Consider the following 23,238-nt stretch of genomic DNA (forward strand, 5'->3'; position numbering starts at 1 on the left):
CTGATTATTTTATAAATACAAAACTAAGCTTTAAAAATTGGTTCCAAATGTGAATACATTCTGACTTTTCAGCCACCCCAGTAGGGCTGATTGAAGGGGTTTGTGTGAGCATCTGGCAAACCGTGGATTTTGGTCAGCGTTCCAAAAAATATATTTATGGTTTAGCAACATTTACTATCTATAAGTGGAGAACTGTGTATGGAGTGTACAAAATGTGACCATTAGAGAAACCCCTGATATTTCTGTGTATCTCTGTGTTTTTGTGGAAGAAAAACCCCAAACAGAATTTTAATTACTTTGCTTCCGAAAACCGAATCCTGGATGGCCAGAAATATTCTCATATTGAATGACAAAGAAACAGATTATCTTTATTGGTCTTTCACAAAACACCATGTCTCTTGCCTCTGCTTGATATTAGAAGAAGGATAATCAAGACCAAACTGTGAGGATTCTGGGAGTTATATTCAATGTCTGCCTAAGCTTTCATATATAAATCAGGAATTTTGTTTACAGACGTTTCTATCAGCTCAGGCAAGAAAACTAACAGAAACTTTGAAACTAAAACATTGTAACTCCTTGTCCAATGAACGGAAACTCATCAGGACTAACATTTTTACAGTGCTCATTTGGCAAATGGTATCTTAGCCCATTTCAGCTTGGTAGGTTGATAGTTTACAGTGAATGAACCTAACTTTAAACACACGTCATTTTCTGATGTGAACTGATTACTTTGAGATTGCTTCTAGTTTTCTCTTTAGTTTTTTGTTGAATTTGTGCTTTGTCATCTGCTATATTTGTTGATTCAGTTTAATGTCTGATGAATCCACATGAGCTGGGCACAATGAATGCTAAAATTATTTCAGTGTGATGTCCATATTTTGATCTTCTTTTCTGGAATTTTAATTAATCTAGAATTTGTATACATCTTATTTTAATTACTTGTTAAGCGCTTTGTTTCATCTATTTATTGTTTTGCTTTTATTGCAACAATATTACAAAGATAATCTTAATTGTGTACAAGACACTGCATGGGTGGTGTGTGTGTATTTGAATGGATAAATATGGCAGAGGGCATTGGGTACTTTAAATCTGCAGAAGTAATCAGAAATCTCTATACAAGTCTACATATTTCAGATGCAGAAAATGATCAATTAAAGTGTAAGCATGCATTAAATTGACATTTTTATCAGTTATGCAGATGAAAGCTGGATCTGTTCAGGATTGTCACAGTATAACACTGTCAGGGATTCTCTTTGATCAATGTCCTATTAATATCCTGCAGTGGTCTCAGCAGGGCGGTGTAATATCAGTACAGAAATTATGCAGAAACATTATCCAGTGATGGCAGCACTGATGCCGCCCAACCGTTCAGATCACCATAAGAGCCCTGTGTGTTTTAACAACACGTGAAAGAGTCATCATTTAACCCAGCCAAGTCTCAAGAGTGGAAACTCAATACTCCTCTACAGATCCAGGGGCATGTCATAATTTCAGACACCCTCCGAAATGATCAAGGTTTGCACTGCTTTGTAGAGGTACACACAGTGCAATCAAATTGAATAGAACAATCTTTAGCCTTCATTTAAAAACACTAACAATGTGGACTACTTTTGTAAATCCATCTAAAGGCAGTTTCATACTAGCGCTTTGTTTGTGTGAAAGCTCTTCCACACTCTGGTGTGGTCCAAACAATTGAAACTTGGTGCTGTTCATGTCTAGTGTGAAACACAGGAAATTAACTTTGTAACCACCGCAGCATGTTGCAGTCTCTTGCTGTCCGTTATCTTTTTGATAATACTGCATACTTCTGTACACATGTCAGCATTCTGGATGTCTCACGGCCTCTCCTGCTGTTCGTACTGGACAGCTTCTTGTGAAAAAGCAATTACGATTGAATACGAAAATTAAAACAATGGAGCAACTAAAAAATTTTTTGCTGTCCTGGTGTTTTTGTCTTTAATCTCCAGGCTTTTTTTTTTTTCTTGTTCAGAGGTAGCCTGTACAGAATCCATGTCAGTTTTCAGTTCTGGCCAAATAATTAGCCAGGTTCTCTTTTTCCTTAGGTTTTTATATTTCAAAGATAGATTTCATCCATATTAGCCAAACCAAATCCCTGCTCAATCGAACCGGAAGCCTGGACACACATTAAGTTTTGTATAATCTTTAAACAGCCGCCTTGGCCATTTGTAGGGCCTTCATTGCAATATTAAGAAATGGAAAAATTTGGAAGAACAGTCAGTACCCCAAGACATAATTTAATGTAAAGATGGAATAAAAATTTGTTGTAAAGTGTAAAACTGACCAAAATGACATTGTATTTCACCATTTATAGGGGCAAATCATTTAGGGTTGAGCAGTGTGTGTTCATCATCAAGACCTTACTGTTCTGACTGATTTTAACAAAGTTTAACAAGCTAATGTCGTTTCTCGCCATAGTTTCAGCTTCTAAACTTTGTTTAAACCAATATTTTCCCTTTAAGTCTTGTCAAAATGGGAAAACAACCCAATTAATTTGGACTTGGTGGCAGATAAACAACTTTCTAAACCTTCACTATGCTTTATATGCAATGTCGCATAAACAAGTGTATATCGTACAACTGAAGAACTCACACTTGTGACTTTGCGGTAAATCTGAGCAGCATTTTGGCACTCAGAGTAGGGATATTCCGAGGTGGCCATTTCCAGCATACACATGCCAAAGGCGTAGACGTCCACGGCCTCATCGTAGTGCTCCTCATACATTTCCGGAGCCATGAACTCAGGAGTGCCTGCAGAGAGAACGTGGCAAAGGGAAGAGTAACTACATTACTTATTTGACAGCAAGAACCAGAAATGTGACATGCCACACGCTCAAGTCTCCTACCTATGACACTCTTGGCAAAAGAAGCGGCTTTGAGTGTTGCCAGTCCTAAATCACCAATCTTTACTGACCCTGTAGGTCCAGTAATAAAAATGTTATCACATTTAAGGTCCCTGTGAATGATGGGCGGTGTCCTGGTGTGGAGAAAGTAGAGTCCTTTCAAGATCTGTCTGCACCAGCTTCTCAGTACCTTGGGCTTCATCACTTTGAAGCGTTTTAAATAGCTGTGGGGGAAAATAAAAGGACATTTTAAAAAAAAATGAAAAAGTAGTAACAACATGTAACCCTCATTTACAAACTTGTCAGAGATGTCATCACTACTCACGTTTTTAGCGTCCCTGACGTCATGAGTTCGGTTACCAAAACAATGCATTTCTTTCCTTTCAGAGGAGACTCCCAGAAATCATAGAAACGAACGATGTTGGGATGTTGGAGACCCTTCAACATCTCTGCCTCCTCTTTAAAGCGCTGACGTTCCACTTTGGATAGCTTACGATCCTGGAAGAAACACACAGATGCAAGAGAAATGATGATCATCAAGCACTTGATACTGATAATTGTGACATTTCTGGATCCCAGCAAACAAAACATCAATTCAGATTTAAATTCATGCATCCAGCATCCTATACAAAGAGAGAAAGCGTGAACAAGAGTCGTGCCAGCCATGAATTATGTGGGTATGTAGCTGCATTCCAACCTTGGCATGTATGTGTGTGTGTGTATACACATGAATGGATCAGCTTTAAATACTATATTTTATTTCAAAAATAAATCCAGAATTCAATTAGATTTACAACTTCAGAGTGATTGTAGATAATCGAGTGACTTACACTCTTGATGTGTGGTAGTTTGCAGCTTTGCTTTTACTTAAATCATAAAATACTGAGCGGAAGTTTGGATACATAGACCAAAGGTGGAATAGATCCCTCTCAGAAATTCATACCCTGTATATGTATAAATGGATTGAGATGATTCGGATTCAAACATAATGCAGAAAAAAGGAGAGACAACTAATTAACAGGAATCTATTTGTTTAAAATATAGACTTGTTTGATATTCAGAACCAGAGATTGGGTCAGCTGTTCTCTGGATTAAACAAACAAAAAAAAAACAAACAACGGATGTCTTTCTTCCAAATGTCCAAAAATTGTGATAAGTCTCAACTGCCGTTAATAGTCCACTATCACAAAACACAGACAAAACATAGAAACAAACAAAAATTAGAAAAATAGGATTAGGAAAAAAGATTATTGATTTTTAAATTAAGCCAGCCAACTGATTCATCAACTTGTCCCACAGCTTCATTTTTCCATGGGCATCATATTTTAGGGAGACAATGACATATAACCTTGCCCTGCCGAGTTTCACTTCATCTAGACTGAGGGGCGACAAACCACAGCAACTCTGGGGAGAACGAGTCCAGGCGTCAACATGGACACACCCACAACACGATGCAGCTAAAGGTTACGCATCGATCTCTTCTATCCTTCTTCATTTGCTTGCTCACGGTCTCACCCACTACCTTTTGCTACTTTCACCCCTCCCCCCAACATCTGCAATCCATCTCCCTCTCTGCACCCTATCACCGACCACTCCCTTGTTCAACATCCTCACACAGACACGCACCCAGAAACATCCAGGGCAACGGCTCCCCCTTGATTCCTTCACCAGCTCCTCCCCCCCGTGAGAGCGACTCCTCCTGTTGTGGCACCTTGTGTGAGGTAATTGTTTTTTTTCCAAAAATTCTCCCCTTTTCTTTTTTAAAACCGCCACATCAATGACTTACATAACGCATCCAAGCGCTCAGTGACTAGAGGCAAGACCCCACCCCTCACAGAAACGGAGACGGACGACACTGTCAGAGGAATGCAATGAACACAGCCTAGCCGGATCTAATCTATTCAATTATTCAACTGCAGTTGACTCCCTCGGCGATGAAACAGGCAATGCCAAATCAAGGTGAATTGCCTAAAAATTAACGGCGGACCAAGATGTGCTGTGATGCAATGTGTCGGGCAGTGATATGATGATAAAAGAAAGGCAACCGTGAGAATGTGGCATATCAGGTTTTCAGTGCAAGTGTGTGGGGGGTGGGGATTTTCACTGCACTCTTCTAAGTCCCATGAATAATTCAGTTCTGCAGAGAACTCTTTCTACTGAAGCAAGCTGAGCAATGCAAGGCTGGGGCAGCCGAAGTTGGGCTGGGTTATCCCCATGCGCTCTTTGTTGCACCGGAGCAGCACGTGGTCCAAGTTCACCTAAAACACGAGTCAGAAAGTGCAACAGTGAGGAGTGAAACAGACAGCCAAGGGCGTTCTTTTCATCCAATGAGCACTGCAGCGTTTTCCTCCCTTTGGGCAATGCTCTCCTCATCTCCCCACATCACTCCTCTCTTTCTAGCTCCCCCTCATCTTTCAGGAATTGTGCTGCTTTCCAAAATAGGAGCCTCCTTCAAGTCTCAATCCCCCCACACCTTTCCCTTTAAGTAGACATTAAGGCTTCTGCATAATTCACAAGGCTGGAAGGTGTTGTTCACTGTATAGACAGAAAACAGAGCATATACATCCTAGACAGCAGAAGGATATCACGCCATTAAATTCACACCAGACAGAGCATAACATACTCATCAAGAGATGAGACTTAAGTTTGTTTATAGTTACTGTGAGGTAGGACACATCTTCACAGGTATGACTCATTAAACTGTATTTAGACTCCAAACAGAGCAAACAAACCTTTCAGTGTCTGTCATATCCATGTAATCTTATCAAGTGTATGCTAAAGAAAAGGCTCAGCTGGCCTTAGCGATGCGTGCAGCCACCCAGGCGAGATTAAACACACACAGAACACTATATCGGGCAGCCAGGACAGAAAAATAGAATGTGACAATAGAAGGAAGCAATCTGTATAGCTATGCTTCACATTGCTCCTACCGACTATATCTGTGTCTTCAACTCTATTGCGTCTGTAGCTCTGGTACCTCAACTGAGACCAATCAGAATGAGACACCAACCAGTGGGCGCCTGGGAACTGACGAGACCAGGTAATAGATTAAAATCTCTGTCCTGGGAACTCTGTGGTCAAGTGTCCCATGAAATTGTGAAACTATGTGTTGAAATCAGGTTCATGGCATAATGTCACATGTTGAATTCACTGCATGCTGTCCATTTAACAACAAAGAGCCTTCATTGTGAGGAGATCACCCCTTTACCTGAGGATCTGGGGGCAAGTGCGATAAAGCTGTAAGTGTTGCAGTTCTTAGTTAGAGGAGCTTACTGACTTTATATAAAAGGCTTTAGCTGGTTTCTTGATGGCTACTGAAATAGTCAGCAGTGCTTAATATAACTCGTCGGGTGAAGCAGTGCTTGAATATAACCTTAGTTTGGAGTAAACGTGGCATTGAGATCTGCTATGCTACACAACGTACAGCATCGTCGCTCTCACTGTTTGCTATTCAGTGCCAGCAAAGATGGTATGATTCTATAGAGTTAATCTGTAAATAATCTACACAATAAAGCTTAATTCAAAAGTACATTATATATACATATACAATAGATATGTTGCCAAAGTACAACATCTCAGACAAGCATTTAGAGATATGAGAGGTTTTCATTGAAGACTAATGTGGCAAAAAACGATGCACAATATATTCACCATTTCTCATCAAGCTTGATAATTGGTCTATCAAACTCATGCAGAGAAAACACATGTATTTCAACAAACTCACAATAAGCACACTTGTGGTGAAATTAGTTCTGGAAGAGCCTGGTGTTCAACCTCTACCAGCACTTGGCCGACAGTACAGAGCTCTGCAAGCATTCGCCATGAAATTGGAATTTCTGAAAAACAACCTTTCATCTTCTAACAACATGACAAACATTAACACTGTGTACAAACAAGGCTTGTACCAAATCAGACTGAATCTAGATATTTGAAGATGCAGATATTTATTAACTGCCCAGATGCAACTCGCATTGAGTGAAACTATCATATACAGTATCTAGTTTCCGAATGTCTGCTGACTGATTCAAGCCAATGGGTGTATGACCATCAGCCATACAGGATAGTTTTATTTTGTCTGCTATGTGATAACCTGAAAAATGAATACCATAACACCTTCACCAAGAGGGGTGATGAAATTGTTGATTGTTGAGATTTGCTGGCAATGACAACCTGACATGAAGAGATGAGAGGCCCAACCCGTGCGTTTTCATTTCTATAGAGGTAGAGGAGCTGAAATATAGCTTAATCACAAACTAAATTCTGGGCATTTTTTCCTTCAAAGTAATTACATTTATTCTTCAGAAAAACTGTCAAAAGAAAGCCTGTAAGTGGAATCACACTGTTCTCAGTGTACTGTGGTGCTGCTTAGTGTTAAGGCAGGCTACTTCTCTGAAGGATCCATGGTAAAGATACTGTTGTACCTGTTCCACAAGCTGACTAATACATATAGAAATAACAGCAAAGTGGCTGGCTTACGATAATTTTGTGAAACAGTTGAAATACCACAGGAACCGACACTGAAATCTCAAGTTTTTCTTGTTCACATAGAGAAATAAAAAAGTATTACCCCCATAAAATCTTGAAAGAGTTGTGTATATCAGAGAGATTTTAGAGAAAGACTCCACTGGATCAAAAAATAAATGGCCAAGCATCTAACTGAAGTAAAGCTAAGTGGAAAGATAACACCGCACAGTGAAAGTCAAGGTTTCTCACTCTCACATTAGTCTTGAAGACACAAAGTCTAGTAATTACTTAAAATTCAAATAGGTCAGTGAACTTGTGGCATCCATTTGCAGGAGACTAAACGCATTAAGAGACTAGCCAGTTTCAGCTTTTTAGTACCATTTATGTCAGCCAAATTACACACCACGTCTCGTTGGTCTTTATCCACATCTTTGTGTTCCTAATTAACATTTCCAGATTTCCTTCATTAACTCAGCCTCATCCTGATCCTTCATTAACAAGAAGCAGATTAGCAACATTTGGACTCAATAACAATTGTGTGACAGAGATTTGTATTTAAAAAACTGGTCAACAAGTTTTACGAGAAAAGCTAGACAACTAAAGCAAGCAAACTCAGTGTCACACAACACATGAGTTAGAAGATTTAGAAAGGAAATATTCCGCCTCAGGATGTACAGTACTTACAGAAATATAAGTGGACTCCCACACACACACATGCTAACACAGAAAAAAAATCAAGGAGCAAACAGGCCACAGTAGAGCTTTTTAACACTGCAATGAAAAGCTTGAATTCAGTCTCACTCACAATGAGAATGTGATGCTTTTTTGATCAATGCGGGACCTATTCTCTATATTGGAGGTCAGACCATTACGGAACACCACCCATATGGCTGTGTCTTATTCAGTGTATTTAGACATCTTAACAATGAGGATGTTGGGAATCACGTGGAATAAACCAAAGGTCCCAGGCTGAAAGAGACATTGTAATTTGTTAGGCTACTCTCTGCACCCATTCTTAGTGACAGATGACTATTGCAGTGCTTCCGCTGCTGCAACAAAACCTGGTGCAACGCGAGCCATGAGCCAGCAGACTGCCCGCAGCTGAATTGTGTCCCATCCGTCATGTCTGCAGGATGCTTTGACCAGCAGCTGTGCCAGTCACCATTATCTAGATCTAAGTGTTATAGCAGCGCCATACAGCCAAGGCACACCCATGCTGTGTAAAATGACATACAGGCACTTTGCAGGGTGAAAATGTATAATATTTTAAACAAGAAAGGGTTGGGGAGATGTCTTAAAGGCAGAGAGCAAGCTCAGCATGAGAAAGAGCCAAAAGACAAGAACACCTAAGATGACAAGCCACTTAGACACTGTGACAGTAAAACAATAATCAGACTGTGACCAAATGACTACTTTCCTGTTTGAGTGTGAGAGAAGTGAGCCAAAAAATGATGGGGAAGAGACAAGCAGACATGATGAGGAGGAAGTTTATGACAGACACACACAGTACAGGGAAACGCAAAATATTCTGTAATGGCTGCATGAACAAATACAAAAGGCGGAAAAGTGTAATGCAGTGAAGGTATTCATGCTTGTTGGATGGGTTTCTAAGTGCGTGAAAGTGTCTAGCCAACTGTGATTGAGCCAATGCGAATTAGGGCACAAAACCTATAAACCTCTTTTCCGTCTCGCTATAAATGTTGGCTGACAAGCAAAGAATTCTTTACACAAAAGCAAAGACAAGCAAGTTTTCATGACTCACGTCTTTTCTCAAAATCCAACACCGCTCAGGCAGCAGCCATGACAATTGTTGACTTGTTACATCAAGCTTACAGCCAGACTAATATTAGATTTTTGACAACGCTCAAATAAAAGCCAAATATAAATGTCTAATGTTTTCTTTCTTACATGGACCTCACAAAGAGATTTTCCTAAAAAGGAACCTGAAGCATTTCAACAAATAAGGCATAAGACTTTATACATTTGAAATTAGCTGTTGAAGTTCAATGTGAGATACAAGATCATTTCAAATTTCTGAATTAAACATTGCTTCAAAATAAAATGTAAAGTAGTCGATAACCGACTGCATCTCTTGAGGCAAAGACAATTGCTACAACTGACAGGGTATCATGTTAATTATTTCATTATCAATCAATACTTTTGATCTTCAAAGTAAAATCTGACACGAGACACCTTCAAAACATATTATGCTCTTATAGAATACTGCATAATCGTTCATTATGTTTTTTACAGTTTAGCAGCATTTTAATCAGGTTCTTATTGAGGGCAAAAAGCATAATTTCCCTTCATGCCCAGCAGAACTGGACACACAACAGCTGGTAGTGACATCTTCAACACACACTCCTGCCCAGTCGCAACACAGACACTCGAAGCTGTAGTAAAAAATTATTTAGAGCAGCTAAATTAGCAGCTATGGTCGCCTTGGCGGGGATTTTACCCATCTGGACTGAACTTGAGACAAATATTCTCAAGTGTGCTTATTGCTCATGTCAATGCATGAAGCTGAATAAAGCCAGTGTGGACTGGTGAGAGCCAGTGAGAGTGTGTGGGAAGTCTGACACATGTGCCTCTGATGATGATGATGGTTGGGGCAAAGATAAAACTGAAAAAGTGAGAGTGGTGTGCTGGGTAGAGATGTCCTGAGTCGAACTGGCCAGCTTGGCACAGAACTCTCTCTTGAATACTTTATCAGCTGCTGCAGTGTGGGAGAGAGGCAGCCTTGATTCAGCAAAATACTGCGACCCAGACTAAACACTACACAGGCAAAAACACAAGCAAACCTGTTTCCTACGTGGAATGTTTAAAAGCATCCCTCTCACTTAATTCCTACGCTCACTTTTCTCAAAATTGACCCATGTCATCTAAGCCACTAAATGGGTCACACGTACATGTAACTACTACTAACATTTTGTAAAAAGACGACGTTGGAGCTGAAAGAAACTTGAAACTGCTCGAGTAAGGCAATGGAACTAAATAGTCAGTGAGGTGAAAAATTATTTCATATATAAATGATAAAACATTTGACCATTGGTGTACATATGTGATGGGTATGGTTGAGCAAGACGCCTCCCATGTTCTTCTTTGCCACCGCTTTGGCTTGCTGGTGTAGCTTTATCCTTAAGGAGTTTAATTAAAAATTTCCCCTTTTCTGTAATGGCTTCGTCTCCGCTGATCATATCTATGATTGGGGTACAATTTTAAATATTAAAGATAAGTTGGAGAGCCTCTATGGCAACTACGGAAAAATGTTTCGACATTCAGTTGTGTGTTTCTCACTGAGCACTCGCAACTTTACATCACGTGAGGGTCTCACTCTGAAGAAACTTAAAATGAGAACCAGGAGGACTCAACCCTGCTTGTGCTTGCTACAACTTCTTGGCCTGACAGTGAGTCGCTCGCCTTGTGTGTGCCATCCGTCCTCCTTTCTGATGGTGGCAACATCGTCCTGTTGATGATTTCACCTGCTATGGGAGTCATCGCCCGGTGTACGCAAGTGTGTGATTCAAGTGCCGGGACCGTCAGCTGTGGAGTGCGCCGATAGATTTATTGATCCAGGTCGCCTTGCGCAACGCTCACTCTATTAGGAACAAATCCTTAATTCTGAACAAACTTTTGACAAAAGAATCTTTAGACTTTATATTCCTGACTAAGCCATGGCAGCAAGACAAGGAGTTTATTCACCTGAAGGACATAGGCCCAGCTGGCGAATCCATCGTTTCTTGGTTTTTCTAGACATGGTGGAGGTCTGGCTGAAGTATTTCAGGACAGATCCACATGCAGGCTGATCAGCCCAGACTCTTTTTCTTTATTTGAGTTACAGATGATTCAGATGATAACTAAATTCTTTTTATTGTATTTTGATCTCCTGATGCTGCCAGAGTCTTAAAGACTTTTAATGATTTTTTATTTATTTATTTATTTTTTTTAAATCATCCATTAATAAATAGAAGAATTTGTTAATACTGGGAGATTTTAACCTCAATATCGATGACATGTCCTCCAATATGGCTGCAGAACTCATCTTCCCATTACATAGTTAATGTTCAGCAACATGTCCAAGGCCCCACATATAAGGGCGTTATACATTTGCCTCCCAAGCCACTGATTCAAAGACAAATAATATATCTATGCTGATGACATTCAGATATATTGTTCTTTCAAACCTTCTGAATGTTAGGCATTTTTTTTTAAACTCTGCATTTTCTGACAGAAATCAAGCATTGGTTAAACAATTTCATTCAGTAAAACAATAAGAAAACTGAAACTTTGATTATGGCTCCCAACAAGCTGATCCCAGATATCAGACAACGCATCAGCTTTCTAGGATCTTCAGATAAATCCAGTCTTAGAAATTTGTGTCCTCTTCGACAGTTTGATGTTGGAGCATCAATCTCAAAACAGCTGGTTAGAAACTGTTTTTATCATTTCAGAAAAATCCCAAAACTCAAACTGCTGGTGACAAAGTTGAAGTTGAGATGATTATCCACGCGTTTATCTCTTCTCACTTGGATTATACCAACAGTCTTGGTACTTGTTTAAACAAATCAGTATTGGACTGTCTTCAGACTGTACACAATGCTATGACAAGACTTAACTGGCACCAAAAGAAGGTCTCACATTACACCAGTCTTGACTTCTATTCATTGGTTGCCCTTAAATTTCTGAATTAATTGTATAATTTTAGTGTCAACTTTTAGGGCCCTACATGGTCAAATTCCCCAAAACAACTCTGACACCCTGAAACCATATTCTTAATGTGCCGAGGTCAACAGGGTCGTGTTCACACAAGTAATATAGATAAATATACTATCCTGATATAAAAAATATACTTGAATAAGTAACTTTAAATTGCAGTTCAATCAACAATCTTAAATCACATTATTAAGGAGTATTGCTTGATCTCTCAATTTTTCCAGTTAATGCAATTTCAACAGAATGCCACATCATTTGCTGCAGGTTTTCCAGAGTTGCCACATATTTTCTAGAATAAACACATTTCCACATTGTACTACCTGGGATTGCATAGACAATCTCTCACCTGTAACCAATAGCCACAAAAGGCTTTAACAGTTTCCTAAGGCTTTAGACAAACATTGGGGGAAAGATATGCACTCTGTGGAATGATAAGGTGGAAGTCCTCTCTTGGGTAAATGAAAGGTCTCATTGCTCAAGTCTGAACAGCTACAAATATCAAAACATAAAACTTGTGTTTTGTACAGACGTGTAGATGACAGGTTCAGCGCAGTTGCATCGATTTTAGAGCTCCTATAATAAAAGATAGAAGATAAAGAAAGAAACATATTTTTGGGGGGTTTTTGTGTCTCAGGTGTAAACTTAAATAAACCCAATAAGGAAGGAATGGAACATTTGGGACCATTTTTGAAATTGTAGTATTCTTAATGTTGTAAATGACTTTTATTTTTTAAACTTGAGAAGCAATATTTGTCAATTTCTCCAATTCCTTAAAAATATCACCCAAAATAAAAAACCCTTGAACTGCCTTTCATTCTTTAACAATGTCTTTGACGCAAACACTCATCACAAAAAGTATTGAGATCATTATGAGTTTTCTGGTCTATAAAGTGCACAAATCATTAGCTCACGTGTTTGAGCCATAATAAGCCTGGAATAAAATCCTTAAAGAAAAACCATTTCAATAAAAATCCCAAGATCAAGATGTGAAATATTCATACAACGCAGTGATAATGCAATTAGTTTTACCCATTTTATTAGTAAAGCAATATGAACAAAAACTGTTTAAGGAGCCTTAAGAGGCTTTGCATCATGACTGACCTGTCATAATAATCAATAAACGTCGAAAGTAATGACAAATTTAAACGGAAATGCCACATTAAGGACATATGTACGATTGCATAAACATCTTAGTGATGCAGAGGTCAACCAGAGTGTGTATTAAAAGTAACCCTTGTCTTCATACCACAGAGCCTAAGCAGGAGGCCTAAACAGGATATAAAGGTGCTCCAGGTTTATTCATACAAATAACCTTCTTAAATTCCAAAAGGGATTACTGGTCCTAATGAGCCTTTGTGACACTTTGTATTGTTGGGGGGAGGGAAGGAGGAGGTCGAAGGTCAGGTTAGTCAATCTTCTAATGTAAAGTGAACCTTCACAGCAACATTGCATTCAGCCAGCATACAGGCCGATGTACCAGCAGAGCAAGGACAATTTTCTATTCTAACCACAACATATAAACTGTTACAGTGCAGCACTAGCGAAGTGTGTCAGCTTCAATAAATGTCTGACCGCTGTGGTATTCAAGTCAAAACAAGGCAGCTCACAATAGGTCAGGTATCCACTCCTGGTACTTCTGTGGCAAGCCAATCTGCTAGTCAATCAGTAAACAGACACCAACCGATAAGTAATCTGCTACAATCGCTCATCTTTGGAGTGTTTAGGCTCTGCCACAAAAATCACTTATTGCATCAGGAGAAAGATAACAAACATTTCTTTCTAAAATGTTGTCATCCAAACAATGAAGGCAGATGGATCATGAACCGCTTATGTGAAAACGATACTGCACATTAATGAGGTAAGGAGGATCAAGACATGAATAAATTCAATGACAAAGACGCAGTATGAACACACACATCCACTCTAAAAGAACTAACTCTCCATGGAATTAGTAGTGGTGCAATACTCGGGACTGTAACATCTCGTCCTTTCATTGAATCTAAAGGAGATGAAAACACAGAACTGGAACTATCATAAAAGAAACTACTGAACATAATGTTGGTCAGATATGAGCTTCAGAAGTAGTTCTTGAAGTGGCTCTGAAATCCACTGCAACATTAAGTTTTTACTCACTTCTCTTTAAATATGAGCTTTTTCTGCATAACCAATTCAACTTATGGAAGCATTTGAATCCCGTGGATAGTCATCAAACTCTCATTACAGCCTCAGTAACCAAAAACTCTGCTTGCAGCCTCTTAAACTGCAGTAAATGAGGTGGAGAGCTTTTCCCCACTTGAAAACACTCTGGATTCCCAAGTCACTTCCACTCAAAGTGCTGTGTGCGCAGACATGTGTTCTCAATGACCCTTCCAAAACATGAAAATACAAGACAGTTAAGTATATATTAGCTTAAGATGAAAGGGAAGCTGATTTTGGAGCATTTACCCATGGCATTCTTCCCTTTTAGACAAAGTGGGACAAGAGGTGAAAGACGGGACTAAAAAGATGCCAAGAAATATTTTCTACGCAAGCTGTGTTTTAACGGTGAAGACATCACGTAGACTTACTTTTTATTTGCCACTGACAAAGAGAGACCATTTCAACTTACGTGTATGCAAAGAGTTTGTCATTCAGGAGTTTTTCTATGTCTTTTCAAACTACTTCATTTATCTTTTGTGACTGTGTGTATTAATTAATGTTGGCCACTATCTGCCTCCTATGTGTCAGATCTAGATTTTAATCGCCGAGCCTATTCCACTATGCTTGGTGGAGCTACTCTGACTTCAACAGGATTGCCTCTCTCCCCTCAGGCTCTTCAATTGGCTAAGCGATACAGGAACTTGGTTGGGCTTGAAGATGGAGACACTGATAAGCCACAGCCATCCAGTCTAGCTGCCCTTCGGTCTCTCACTGCCAAATGGGCCATAACCAATGACCCACTTGGGTGTCTCAAGCGTTGTTTTCTTTTTTCCAACTGAGTGGTTGTGGAATTGTTAGGCCAACACATGTTAACCTGAAGAGACAGTGATTAGACGTGCTAAAAAGCACATTATCATCCTATAACATATTCCATCTAATCCGTTACAGCAAAAGCCAGAGAAGGAATCAAGGCTCGGTCCTCATGACGCATGAGGTTATCTAGTGGGCTTGTTTGGCTGGAGGAAGGCAAAATCTTAAGCAAAGACACACAGGCTGATATAACTGCTGTGGCATCTACATTCACAATTTGCGAGCCAGATTAAATCTACAGAACAACAAGCTCACTGCCAAATACCACAAGGAAGTCTGCAGAAAGTCACAAGTAAACTGTGTCTTCGAGTGAGCATACAGCATTCTACACCAAGATAAAAATCCACACAGAACCGCAGTTGGCAAAAACCAAAAAGTTTATGAAGTTAAAATGAAACACAATCCAGTGACTAGAGAGGGAATGAGACGGGGCATACAGAAGCACAAACATCCCTTCTTCTCAACAATGAAAAAGTCACAACAGGCATCCTTCTCTCAGATTAACATCCATGGCTAAGACGGGGCCATCTGTGTTATGCCAACCGCCTGGCACAGAAACAGAGATGTGGGGGAGATGAGCATGGAAGGAAGGGGGCAGGAGGGGGGAGAAAAGGAGGCGGGTGGTAGAAAGGCAGAAAAAAATAAACACGAGACCAGATTAAAATTTCGAGGCAGGAGCCATGTGACCATGGGAAGGAAGAAAGACGGTGGAAAATCACAGAGTCGTATCTCATGTTTCTTCATCTCTCACAGAAAGCTCGTCCGTCTCGTGTGTTATAAAGACAGGTAGCTTAGCAAGACGAGGCTGACATCACATTCCTGCTACCAGAAGAAGTTAAAATGCATAACAAAGGGGGTGAAATCTCAACTATTCTAGGCGCAAACTCAAGACTTGTTGATACCTGTGCTTTTTCACTTGAGAGTGCCTTGCTATGATTGTCCCCTCTTGAAATAAAAAAGCACCTCAACATCAGAGCAACACACTGTTGCCCACGATTACTTTGACTGGTTAGATTTCTGGCGTTTTCATTTAAACAATGAAGCACCTTTTAATGCTCATTTAACAATGTTTCCCTTTTGGAACCAACACAGCACAAGCACAGTCCATCTGCACAGGTCACCCTATATTACGTAACTTAGTGATGTGCCACTTGACCACAGGAAGGCCCATGTTCAGGAAAGGAAAAGGACGAGACACAAGTACTCCAACTGCTGGCATTAGACAGAGAAACCGTATGTATGGCAAGATGGAAGGAGAACAATCGAATACAATTTAGTGCAACTCTACGCTCGCAGACTGAAGTCTCAGGGTGACAGCTGGCCCATGAATGAATTACCCAGCATGATACAGATCTCATCAAGTCTCATCAAGTGCAGCTTTATGTCCTATGGTCTTTTCTAAACACTAAAACGCCTGCAGTACTGACAATGAGGTTATTGTTGAAGAATAATATTAATTTGGATAATCATTAACTTTTTCTTTTAAAAAGGCAAAAATGTAAATCCAAAATATCATTTTTTGGAGTCTTTAAGAAATTTTAAGTGACTATATAATTTGGACAAAAAAAAAAGTGTCTGTCAATCGATTGACCAATTATTTAACAAATATGCAAACTTAACTGCACACTACAAACTGAAGAGCACTTTCAACCTAATCAAGGTTCAAGTTTTGCTTTTTTGTCTGACTTGCCAGAGCTGTTGTGTTTCATAATTTAAAAATGTTGTTAGTTGAAATTTAAAATGCAGTAAATCACAATGAAAATGGTGAATCAAATCACTGCCACCTTGTAAACACAGTAACAGCCAATGTGCTCTGGATAGTGTTTGTCTAATCCAATGATTTGTGGTAAAAGCTAAAGACTACAATACTATACAAAAGAGACAAACAATAGCATTATGATTAACATCCAGAGAGTGTCTGCTTGAGTCAGTTTGTATGTGTCATCAGGGCAAAATAAAATACTTTAAATTGCTTCCTGATGCAGTTGTGATTATCTGCTGAGCTCAACTGTAGCCCGGTGTTGTCAAATTGAGGGAGTTACTGGATCACTCACCGTCACCAGTCTGCATGATATCACTTAAATTAAGCCACAGAGTCTCCCACCTACTGCATCTTTATTTATTACTCATCAATGGCACGTTATCTTTGAAGAGATAAGATGTGTCAGTCTTGTGAGGCCACAGTTCTGAAAAAACAGGTTTGGTTATTTTTGAACTCCTAAAGCAGCTTGTATCACTTCATCTCAGTTCACTGGCGCAGCGCATTTTCAGCTCCATAGGCAAAGTATTCATCGAGGTCACTGACCGCCACACTGTTCCCAGCAGGCGACAACTCACTTTAGCTGCTTCCTGTCTGCCTACCTCCTGTTGCACAGAGGGTGGGATGTAGAGAGGAGCTACACTCATAACATGCAGACACACTGCTGCGGGAGAGTGCACGCAATTGTCCCTATGCCCCGTCTACTCCAGTAACATCAAAAGATTATCAATTGGAAGGCTTCGAGAGAAAATTGTAAGTTGATTATGCACAAACTATTTTTAAGCGAATGCTGAAAAAGCAATCACTGCACAGGTGTTTTCTCTTTGAGGGGGCCAGTTATGGTTCCTATAGTCCCTCTTAAGCCTCCTGGGAGAGAGAGAATGAGAGGGAGAGAAAGATAATCCCTGCTAGAGTCTCAAAAGGACAGAAATAATTAGTTAATACCTTTACAGTCTAAGCTTGTGATTTTCTTATGTTAGTATGATGCAAAATAGAATCCCTTTGTGCATTTGCAAAACCGCTGATCACTGCACCTCAGCAGATTAGGCATGTCAATCATTTTACCTGCATGAGCCATTTAAAAATTAGTGGGCAACCCATTTACAACTTAGTCGACTCCTCCATGAAGCTGTGATTGACAGCTCCCGAAAGACATCTCCGTTATACTCTCATGTCTGAGAACAGAGAGGAGTACAAGTAGAGGGCATCCTGAGGGAGTGAGGCATTCCCCACTAACAGTAATCACTGATGGATGCATTATATTGACTGTAGTGGAACTACACCAAAAAACAGGATTTAAAAAGGGCTTTCAGCTTTAAGATGGACAGTAAATAGACAGTTTAAAAAAAAAATGAAATATGCTTTTTAAAAATAAATCGTAACTTCATTACTATACCTGCAGCTCACACCAGGCCACCTCCACCCAGGTCTCAGTATCCAGGCCTTTGTAGACCGTCTTGAAGGATCCTCTCCCCAGCTCGATGTCAAATTTGAGGAACCTTCCTCCTGGTGATGTGGAGACGGCCTTCATCTCTGCTTCCTCTTCGTTCTCCTCACTAGCAGCCTTTATGGCAGCTCTGCTACCATCACTGCATACAACGTTTAACGCATCTCCACCCTTCTCCTTCTCCTCGTCGGCACTGGCGCTCTCCGTTGCACTGTCTTTTTGCCCACCTTGGCTCTCAGTGCTGGAACCCTCCTGTATCCCACCGCTCGTCCCCCGAGTCCTATCCACGATTGTCCGCAGGTTTATGTTGAGGATTTTACTCCTGTTGTCACACTCAAGTGCTTCAATGGCCTGCTCCTCTGCGTCCGAGAACCACAGAGTTCTCCTGATGAATCTCTGATGCACATTCCTCTGATGACTGGAGGATGGATATGCACTCGGGTCACTCCCACCTCTCACTACCGAGTCCACAAGGTTGACATTCCCATCACTCATGACCTCAGCAACAGTTATGGGCAGTTCGCACTCAGAGTTGGGCACGGAGGGGTATTTAGGCTCTCTGTGGTCCTCAGAGCTTGAATTAGACTCCGGCTCCATGCCGATGAATGAAAAAAAAAATTCAGTCACTTTGGTTTCCAGGTGGTTCCTGCCATGGCCAGACTTTCCCCTCCAACGCGCAGATTTACAGATGAATACCTGCAGCGCCCACTCGGTGACGCAGTTCTCCAGCAGAGGCCCTCAACAGCTCAGGGATGAATGACACACACGGGATCTCATCCGATATGAGAGCTGTGGAAGAGATGTGGCCAGTTAATAAAGGCAAATGGCGTGTTTGTTTGTTTTAAACATAGCGATCTCTGCGTGTAAATACCGACTGGTTTGGAGTTAGTTGGAGACATTAAAAGCGGGTGAATGGGAAGACACGAGTTAAATGGTAGAAGAAGCCATGATTGTCGTCCAGGTAAACGACAAAAAAAACAAACAACTACTAACAAACACAAGTTTACACGTCCAGGGCAAGCTAACCTCCGCTAACGCGGACATTTAATTAAGACCGCTAAACGCTCGGTTTTCACTTACAAATGAAGGGGATATATATTACTTACGTTGCTCGTTTTAAAAAGCGAGCAGACAGCGGAGAGGAAACCTGCCAGCTCCCCCTTCTTTTTTTTTTTTTTTAATCGGTGAAACCTCGCTAACGTTCGCCGGCTGTCCACGACAGAAAGGTGGACTTTAAAAAAAAAACCACACATTAAGAAAAAAACGCCCTTAACTGCATATTCTCCCCATTCTAATGTCCGGGAGCTGCCGCTAACCACCGACAACAAATACACACTCAAGTCAGGCCAAGTACACACACCGTGCCAACGAGGAGGAAGATGGATGGAAGAAAAATGTAAATGTTATCTCCTTTCAGGGTCCTGGCATCCCTCCCGTCTGCTGCTTCCCGGGGCCGCGGCTCTCCGCTCCGCTCGCTGCACGCGCTGCCCGCGGGGCGGCTCTAGTTCGAAATACCTTCAACACACGGAGGCATTTTCTGTTCCCCCTGCGCTCCCTTCCTGGGCAATTAACTCACACGGACAGCTGTTTTCGCTTGTCATCGTCTCTCTCTCTCTCTCTCTCTCTCTCTCTCTCTCTCCTAGTTTAGGTCCGTGCATCAGCAGCGAGCCGCAGCAGTCTGTTTCCCATTGAGCCCGCTCGGCTCCCCTCCACGCCCCTGGTGAAGCATGCGGAGACCCCGACCAATCACACGGCGAGCCGGGACACCGCGCAGAGCAGCCTACTCATCACTCTGGAGCACCCAGTGGCACCCTGTCCGCACTGAAACATGTCCCACACCGAAAGACAAAACAATGCAAGGAAAATATAAAGCAATTAATCTTATGTCAAAAATAAATAAATAAATAAAAGCTTGCTGTCATCTCTACAAAAAAGATATTTCCACACGCCCTTTTCTGGCCTAATCACGTGTCTTCCTTTATCAGAAATAATAATGTTGCATCTCAATAAAATGCATGGCTCCGTCTTTATGCTTGCAGGTCCTGTCCTCCAGCTCTCTCACTCTCTGTGCAGCTCAGTTTCCAGAGCTGCAGGGAGGCTGCTGAGGTAGAGGGGATGATGGACAGCAGCAGCAGCAGCAGCAACAGGGGAGGTGGGACGGAGGTAAGATCATTTCAATCCATTTCTCATAAAGGAAATAGAGAAATCCTGCACCGTGCCTCGACTCTTGAATTGTCTAGGCTGAGTGTTATATCTGAACAGCTCATAATAAAAGAAGGAAATATTCTGAATATGACCTGGATGTAATATTGTTCTGCCCAACAACAGGTTCTCACTGAAGTTCTCTTTGATAATATTGTATAATGGATAGATTAAATTGTGCATTGATAATATAGAGCTAAATTCATCCAAAGTTAAAATAATAGATGCTATGCGGCATGTAACTTGAGTGCTGCTGCCATTCAGTCATAAAGCTTATAAAGTACTTTTTTTGTTGTTGACAAAAGTGTTTCAGTTTGCATGAGCGGTTCCTTTTTAATGTAAGGTGATCATGTTTAAGTATCCACCTCTTGTGTGGTTTTTTTGCGTTTTCATCCTTTGTCTCAAGTTGCAGGAAAGAGGAAAAACTATACATTTTCTCAGAATATGAGTGATGTTGTCAGAACGGAAACACAGAGAAACAAGTCAATACAAGAAAACATTTAAACAGAGATCTTCATGTCTGTTGCATGCACGGTGGGTCAAATGACAGTCTGAGGACTGAAGTATTTATTGTTGGCACCTGAGTGACCTTATAAATAATGAACGCCTTCCTTTGTTTCCACTTCGTTGGCCTAAATGCAGACATAACACAGATGCACACACAGTTTTACTTTCATCTGCTGTCATTCCTCATCATGCAACAGCTCCATTGTTGCAGGACAACTGCTTAAGCTTGCAGAGTGTTTATTATGGTTTATGTAGCAATTAAATTTGCCATTTGACGAGTAATTACAATATGCAGTTCTTATCCTGCATCCAGCATCCAGTTTTACAGGGCAAGGAAATGGACTTCACTCTTTCATCTCCTCCGTCGCTGTCTTTAATAACACCATTTAATTTCAGATAAATGTGTGTTGTCGGTGAATGGGGAACCAGGTTGGAGGAAGAGAGACCCAGGCAGCCAGAGATACTTCCTGGTGACTGTCAGAGCTCAGCCAACAGATGCAAAACATAATACCCTCAAACCCTCAACGCTCGATAAAATGAGAAATTGATCTCATTTACAATGTGTCCCCCCACCAGTGTGAATCAATAATGCTGAAATCAATCCATGGCTGTTTTGTGGAGTGAAGATCTCAGATGCAGACTGCAAGAGTCACATCTGCATTGCACTGAAATCTCAGACTAATCTGTGTTACATTTTAGCACAGCACTGGCACATTCCTTTCTAATTATCTCGTCTTTTTTTTTACAACAAGCAGTAGCTTTTAAGATTCTAAAAAGTGTTTCATTCGGTGCCACAGCTGGAAAGAGAACTGCTTTGAAACAGCCATGTTTGCTTTGGATTGTGTAAGGCTGTAAAACTAAAAGCTCTACAGAGAATCGTGGAAATTAGATTTACTGTTGGGTCGATCCTCATCTGGAGGAGGGCCAGGGTTTGAGGTGAGTAAGAGAGGAAGGCTGCTGATAGGACATGATGGATGGGACGAGAAGAAGTGCTTATGTATGAAAAAGAAGGGAAAGGGGTGGGGGACACGCGGCCGGGCAGTCACTGGGATAATGGGATATTTTCATAATTTTGCTCAAATGCAGTGAGTCCAGTTAATTGAATAATAAATGCAGGGTTTCCACATGTCCCAAGTGGTGTCAAGCAATTCTGCTGTGAAGGCTTTTCATGTCAGAAACAGAGCTTAAGAGTACAAAGCAGTGGTTTCTCAGTAAGTGACACAGAGATATTCCGCTTACCTTAATCAGTCAGTGTGACGACGTGGGAAAAGGCAAAAAGTTTAGGATTAGGTGTACAAGGTGAAAGGGTTCATTTCTTCAACTTGGGAGTCAGCCACAACCTTAGTTAGCTTTTGATTACAGTGATTTTTTCTTTTTTTCCTTTAATTTAGAAACCACAGCCTGTCCAAAAAGTTTTAGGTTGCAGGTTGTAAGCAGAAGCAACTTCACTCCCCTTGGAGTGAAAGTCTTTAATGAAAAAGAAGTTTTCATTGTTCTGAGCTTATCTTTTCAGGTTTACTCTTCTCAAATAAAACTAAGATTAAAAGACTTTTACACTGGAGTGTGCGGTGAAACTTTTTATCACCCGAAAGACATGAATGGACCCGTGGCTGATATTTCCATCCTCCATCTGCATTGTGCCTTTGAAAACTAATATACCAAGTTAAAACTGAAATGTATAATGTGTCATAAATTTAATTTAATTGGCATTTAAAAGATGTTTGAAAACCCTCTGTAATGGAGTATGAGTGATATTTGATTATGGATATTATATTCATATATTTACTGCAAAAGTGTTTTGCATAGAGTGAGCATAGTGGGTATGTTTCATTTTTGATTGACAAGTTCAGTAGCCAATCATGATGAACATCCCTTCACAGCCCTGATAAAGCAAATGGTACTAATACTGCAGAAAAAGGTCATCCCACAATTGATGTCATTATTGATACCACAAATCTAGAGATTGATTAAATAATACCCCAAAAACACAACATAATAACTGTGAATTGTTCAACTCATGGACTCTTTAAGAAATATTTATTGCTCACTTTCAGTTCATTCATTTGTTTTTCAATGAATGTGAATGAATCCTAATTTGTCAGTACAGCAAATAACTGTAATTATTTAAAGATGATTTAAATGAATAAATTTGCTTTTTCCCCCCCCCATCTCATTTTCACAAAGTCCAATATTCCTGACACCTGATCTGATTCTGTGAAAACAGGGATATAATAAATATTATTATCCAAATCCATCTTGTTTTTCCTCCGTGGTGCA

The 23,238-nt window shown here is 40.5% G+C and overlaps 1 protein-coding gene across 1 annotated transcript in view; it reads right to left on the reverse strand.

Moving 5' to 3' along the window:
• LOC308112788 (serine/threonine-protein kinase WNK2) overlaps window positions 1–19,952 on the reverse strand; it is a 41,798-nt gene extending 21,846 nt beyond the window's left edge. Inside the window, exons 1-5 of the mRNA XM_080468551.1 lie at window positions 19,613–19,952; window positions 18,202–19,041; window positions 3,186–3,358; window positions 2,864–3,084; window positions 2,611–2,768 (exon numbers count right to left, since the gene is read on the reverse strand). Coding sequence (XP_080324677.1) covers window positions 2,611–2,768; window positions 2,864–3,084; window positions 3,186–3,358; window positions 18,202–18,849 — 1,200 coding nt within the window. The 5' untranslated portion in view covers window positions 18,850–19,041; window positions 19,613–19,952. The remainder of the gene's footprint in view (window positions 1–2,610; window positions 2,769–2,863; window positions 3,085–3,185; window positions 3,359–18,201; window positions 19,042–19,612) is intronic.
• Window positions 19,953–23,238: the final 3,286 nt, after the last annotated feature.

The sequence above is a fragment of the Lipophrys pholis genome (assembly GCF_963383615.2).
Source record: "Lipophrys pholis genome assembly, chromosome: 8".
Taxonomy (NCBI): domain Eukaryota; kingdom Metazoa; phylum Chordata; class Actinopteri; order Blenniiformes; family Blenniidae; genus Lipophrys; species Lipophrys pholis.